Here is a 6,693-nt window from a genome sequence, read left to right as displayed (position 1 = left end):
GCCGTCCGTGTTTAGCAATAGTTAGGGAGTGAGGGATGTAGTGTTGTTTGTTTGTTTTCATCACTCAACTTGTTGAGAAAATATTAGCAGAAAATAATTTTTTAAAAATCATAGAAACAAACTGTGTCCATTATTGGATATCAACTGGGTAAAGTCGTTGGTATTTTTCAAATTCATTTCTTTAATCATTTAACAGCATTCACTTTAACCAGATTTTCAGTCTTGATAGTTGCTGAAAGGTAATTTATGTGCAGGGGGGAAATAATAATTACAAAATTGCAAATCTTTCACTATATATTTGACCCATGTCCATGAAACACGTTCTACACCACATAATTGCGTCAGGATATTTCTGCAGCTCTTGATTTGCCCACCGCTGGCAGCACAGTGCAGCTGAACATCACGTTTAGTGTTAATCTGCTAAAGGTACAAAAGGCTCTTTTACTTGGGTGGGAGGCCAAAAGATGGTGAGAATTCCTTGTCAAACGTCAACCCTGTCTTATCTAAAACAAGTTTTGGTTGTGACGTCATGGTAGATCCTCCAGGGTTAGGGTTGGCGATGACCCCGAGAAAAAGCGGCGTTTGGCTGGAATCTTCTATGAGGGCCAGAAAGAAAGGGTGGTTGACTGTGAAGGAGGGGTTCGAGCGGGAGATCACCACGCTGGTCGCAGCGGCAGCCTGCGCACCCTCCTCGTTTATCTCCATGCTGGACTTGTGCTGCACACTGGAGACCAGCAGGGGGCCCTCTGCGATACCAGCCAGGTTGGGACTTGAGAACAGGTGCCTTAGGCCTGAACAGAAGGAGAAGAAGAAGAGAGTACTACCCCCTTAAGGCCAGGGCTATATAGTTCCACTGGCTGAAACACGTGTCTTTAAAAAGTCTTTCATCCCAATATCTACTTATTTTCATAATCTTTCTTATGTAAATAATGTAATATTTAAAAATGTAATCATTGGACGTTATAGATACTCTACTATTCTAAAAGTCAGTACATTATGATCTAATGCATGTGTTGTGTTATTCATAAATCATCATAAATAAGAGATTATTGAAATAGACTTTAAGTATATTTATTAGCATGCCATTGCATATGTTCTTCTAAAATAGGTTAAGAGCACTAATACACACACACACACACACACACACACACACACACACACACACACACACACACACACACACACACACACACACACACACACACACATATATATATATATATATATATATATATATATATATATATATATATATATATATATATATATATATATGAGAATGTTGTGTATATGTGCTGCATTGTAATGACAATAAATGTTCGAATATGACCCTGAGATGTTAACTGTCTTAGTTGGGTATTTGAATTCATAAATGTTCTCAAAGTGACTATAAACAGATGTATTTATAATTTAGCTTTATCTAGTAGCTTTGTGTTCAGAGTTCTTTGCAGAGTCTGTAGAAAACCCAGGGTTATTCTTACCCATGCCTGTCAGGGCCTCTTCGAGCTCCCGAGAGAAGTCCAATTTAAACTTCGGCAGTTTGACCTGCATGTTCCTCTCTCGTGGGAAACGGCTGTAAAGATCTGAGATCTCGAGGTTGGCGGCAATGGCTGATATGTTGACGTAACTGGTCAGAGGCAACACAACCACCAGGCTCATATTCCCTTTGAAAGGGAAGCGAGCGACCTGCAGGAGAATTGGGAACAGAGGACAAAAGGTTAGCGGTCAGGGCTTCACTTTGAATCCCGTCCAATCCATTTCCACACGCATTCACACTGTTAATATTATCGTTAACATTTACTGTCACATTACATTCAAAGCCTCGGTAAGCGAAAAGTGATCATGAACGGTACCTGGGCATCAAGTTCATTATGAGTGAACACACTGAGGGGGTGTTTAGGTCCAAGCATCATGTCCACGTTGACCACCTGGCTTTTGTCGATGTAGAAGGGTTCGCTGGTCGTGAAGCGAGGGTCAAAGCGGGTGAGCCACTCTCCTGGAGAACAGAGAACACGCTACACGTGGTGAGGCGAACACACAAACTGAATACGTTTAATGTAGCATTTCTAAATGAAGGATAACATCTTTTCAAAGCAAAAGATCAAAAAAGACAACAAAGTACTTCTGCCAAGATGTATCATTAGGTTAAATTACATTTTAATCTATACATCTCCATATGATTGAATTTGGTCAAGGAAGTCATTTAAATGTTGTCTGCAGTGTTCCTCTGTGCTGTAACAGAGCAGAAAACAACAGGCTGCCACACTAAATCTGAAGCCTTATTACTGCTATATTACTGCTCTAAAACTGCTATTTCTCATATACAGTGCCTTCAGTTGTAACAGAACAGTCGTAAACATTAAAAGTATGTGAGTTGTCACTACACAACTGGAACCTCCATAAATCCATAAATAGTAAAAATATTCTAAATATAAAAAAATAGTAAAATATTATATTTCCACATTTAATTTTTTAAAGGTCATCTTCCATGGGTATAATTAAAACACATATAGTAAAACACAACCCCTCAAACATTTATAATGTTCTGGCAAATAAACAATAAATTAAAATAACCCCCAAAATATTTGATGAAGCTGGATAAATCTGTATAGTAAAGGGTACTTAACCCCCCCGTATTTCACACCTATACACAGTGAAGATGATGACTTGAAAAATTTCCAAGGAATTGTATCAAATCAAAGTATGACATTAAATTATGATATTTGGAAGGCTTACAAGAAGAAAGTCTACTCTCACCAAACCACTAATACGTGTGTCTGGCATTTAACAAACACAATTAGTATTCTGACTGGAACCAGATTCAGTGGACAGATGAAACCAACATAGATCATTCCAACATAGATCGAACACCACAGGAGGGCAAGCTGGAAATATCGAGGGTCAGTTACACAGGAAGTAACTTCTATGCTGTTAAATATGGTAGTGGATGTGTCATATTAATTTGCTGTTTTGTTTTTATAGGCTCTGCAGCTTTTCTTGGGACTACGGTCTTTGTCAATTTGGAACAAAATGTGACAAGCTTGTAATTTTCAGCAGTACCATGATCCAGCACATTTCTCCAGTGCCACACAAAATGGCTGACAGACCACGAATAAAGCTTCTGAAATGGCCGTGTAGTTCTGCGTTATACACTTTTCTGCACAAACACAGATGAGCTGGATTTTTTTTTTTTTTTTTTTGCCTGGATTCTCAAATCTTTTGGTGTGTGCTCTCTCCACAAATATTTTAGGAATGTTGTGCACAACAAACATACGTGTTCGGCGAGAAATCAAGGGGAGCTGGAGCAGAAGTGTCTCACTATGACGGTGCCAAGAATTGTAGGGGGGGGGAGAAAATGTACCAGTAATCCAATATAGTGACTTATGGGAGAATGTATTGTATTACCTTTATAGTGCACAGCATTGATAAGCAGCATCACAGGGTCAGGGGGGAGACTGGTCAAAAAGTCTGTGATGCAACTATTTGTGGACTTCTCTACCCACTCATTGATCTCCTCCAACTCTGGCATGATTGCAGGTTCTGAATCATATATTTTGAGAGACGCCTGCAGAAACTCCTGCTTCGGGTGGAACCCTTGGATCAAAAATGATTCATCAGATATTAGTTTGACAGACATTAAATACTAATGCCAGAAATAAGTGCAGTGCTGCTATTCTATACTTGCACTTGACATTGTTATCATATAGCCCACATTCATCTGGAATTAATAGACCTGTTTATACTATCCATACATTTCACCTTGTATAAGTCTTTTTCCTCTACTCACCAGAACCCAGGTACATGCGGCTGGCGATTTGCAGGTGGTTTTTGCGAACGTGGTGGAGGAGGTCTTTTAGTGTGTCCTGGTAGCACGGCATGGTTTTAGCATGCAGGCTCTGAAGGAGGAGCTCTTCAGTCTCATTCCTCGCCCCTGATCATCACAAGCATCTAGCTCCATCAACGTTATCTTTGCAGTGGAGATTTCCATTGCTGTTTTGTAATAAGCTACACAATATAGACCCAATCATGGAAGAACAATAGCACCCTAATGTAACAGATTTATGCTAAACGTACACTAAGCACATAGTAAGCTGATATTAGATGTTCCAAATCCAACCATTGTTTGAAGGGAACTGTGCGTATTAACAATGTATCATTGTGTGAAGTAATAGACCTACCCAGAGTCAACTGAGAGAGAGCTAAAAACACACTGAGGGGTGAGATAATGATGTTAGGTTGTTCTTTGTTTGCGTTCAGGTTCTCCAACAGCTGCAGACCAAACTTCATAATACCACTGCCTATAGCGTGTCTCATCTTTGTGGAGCTTAAGTGCCTTCCACAGTGTTCTTCGGTGTCCTCTTCTGAAGAGTTCTCGTCTTTTTCTTTGGTGGGGGTAGAAGCTGCAGGGTTTGTTTGAGGACCATCTGGAGTTAGTTGTGCTGCATCAGAAATGTTGGAGCTCTGCAAATCCTGCAAGAAACACAGTGACTGAATTCTCATGAATCAGATCATGTTGCTTTGGAGATTACATCAGTGGACGATGTAGATAGAAGTGGATAGAAGTAGAAGAATTAAGGTGAGAAATGTCCTATCAAATTTATTGCATTTACCGTCCAGCCTTGTTTGCAGTAACAGAGGAAGAGGAGTGCAAATAATCTTACATCCATATTGTAACAGCAAATCTGAAAGGAAAGGTTTGTTGTTAATACACCAGTTGTTAGAGCTGATGTAAAAACAATGAAGACAAACACTGAACTGAGAAACAAGACTGTGCTGAGGGGCTTAATACCCATTTTATTAACAGCAAATGTCAAATTCCTCCTTTAGTCATTTTTCATAGTTGACGCAACTTTTAATGGCCAAATGCAATGATAAAATGTATGATGTGCTACACAGCAGCAATAAATAAATAAATAGCCATTAGACAGGACAAATAGTTCTTAACTTCAGAGACAATATCCTGACAAATTCAAGTTATGCTGAGTCAAAACAGAGTAAATGTTGCTGTTATATTTCCCTAGTCTTGTAATTCCTTGATCTAGCTAGTAAGTACCTGGAGAGTATTAATTTAGGGTACTAAATTAACACATTACTTTATGGAGCGGTGTCTTCTATTCACCATAATATAGCACATTAAAATGTAATTGATTGTGGAAAAAATTCTTGCTTCCACATACTATAAGGCTAAATTATCAGGATAGTGTTAAAAATGTCTGAAGACAATTGCTACAAAATATAATTTTCAGTTGTAGTTTATTTTAGCTACGATGCACCATGAAGTAGGGTACATTTAGTGAACTGTACTTTTGACCATCTTTTGAACCTCATAATCAAATATTCCAATCCTACTTATTTGTTACGTTTGCACTCACGTGCATAAACTTTTAACAAACTAAATAACCTTAACACATTGAACTCAATTTACATAACACCTATCGAACTCTGATTTATGTTGCAGAGGACAAAAAAACAACCTACCCTGATTTTTTTAGTGGTGACCCTGATTTTCAGTCCCAAATTGAGAGAAAGACACAGCGACTGGGTAAAAGAAAAGTGGCCCCTGTTAAAAGTTTGGAAGTTGCTGAGCAGGTGGTTACAGTTCAACTTTCATTGATCCGTGCTTCATATAACTCACTAGTTGTGCAGTGACTATTGAGACAGTGAATATTGAGACAGGCGCAAACATCAAGCATAAGAGGTAGGGAATGTTGAGAGATGTGTTGATCTGTGGTTATTTCAAATGGAGTGGACCACGTGCTCATTTACATGTGGGTTTCTAAGTAATACAACCATTGTTACTGGAAGCCTAGCTGGCAGTTACTGGACAAACCATTGAGAAGTAGCACTTTAGACCACTGAGGTGAAACCAAGGTGCTATTAGAAGATGTGTAGGTTTTGAGTTTATGTTGTTAGAGGCAGGATGATATGATCCATTATCCAGCCCTGCTGTGCAAAGACAGACACAGAGGTTTCTCAACTAAACGTGACTGAGAGGCATTAAGTAGAAAACACTCAAGGAGGACTTTGCTCTATTTGACTAAGATTTCTAGTGGTTGGCATGGCTCTACATAGCAAGCCTCCAAAATAGCAAGCCGATAAACTCAGATTGTCCCAGTCACAATCACATTGGCATGCTTATGTTTCATGTACAGTGTACATGTTACATGTTTCACTTCCCTGTTAAAGGGTGCTAGTTTAACGTCTCTCAAGACACAAAGATGGGGGCAACTAGCATTTCTAATCAGTTGTTACTTTAGTTTCAAACCACTGAAAAATGTCCCCTTTAGACAAGTGGGGTATGTAGTAAACAAGCTTAAAAGTAAAAAAAAAAAAAAAAAAAGGGAGGTGAAAAAGATCACAATGAATAATAAATTACAAGAGAGCCAAAAACTGTGTGCCACAATTCTTATGTCAGAGAGAGACTGGAATGTAGAATGGATATACTTCATATACTATTTAAAAGATGCACTTCTATTTCTACACTGTAGAATTTCAAAGTCTCTGACTTTCCTGGATAGGAAAATTTGCAATCAAAATAGGTTTAATAAAAGTTTTGCTATTAACTACATCTAGTAATGACATAAAATGTAAATTATAACCAGATACATTATTATACATTATTCTTTTTTTATATTCCCAGGCCTGAGTCCTAAACATATTTATGACTGAGAATTTAATCAAGAATTCATTTCA

The 6,693-nt window shown here is 38.4% G+C and overlaps 1 protein-coding gene across 1 annotated transcript; it reads right to left on the bottom strand.

Moving 5' to 3' along the window:
- Nucleotides 1-6,628, bottom strand: serpinf2b (serpin peptidase inhibitor, clade F (alpha-2 antiplasmin, pigment epithelium derived factor), member 2b). The gene is given in 8 exon segments (XM_035534012.1): nucleotides 1-791; nucleotides 1,482-1,686; nucleotides 1,854-1,996; nucleotides 3,406-3,594; nucleotides 3,788-3,931; nucleotides 4,179-4,470; nucleotides 4,530-4,682; nucleotides 5,479-6,628. Coding segments are annotated over 7 exon segments (1,461 nt in total). The 5' UTR covers nucleotides 4,668-4,682; nucleotides 5,479-6,628; the 3' UTR covers nucleotides 1-441.
- Nucleotides 6,629-6,693: the final 65 nt, after the last annotated feature.

This window comes from Electrophorus electricus, chromosome 15 (genome assembly GCF_013358815.1).
Source record: "Electrophorus electricus isolate fEleEle1 chromosome 15, fEleEle1.pri, whole genome shotgun sequence".
NCBI classification, from domain to species: Eukaryota; Metazoa; Chordata; class Actinopteri; order Gymnotiformes; family Gymnotidae; genus Electrophorus; species Electrophorus electricus.
This window is presented reverse-complemented; position numbering and strand designations above follow the sequence as displayed.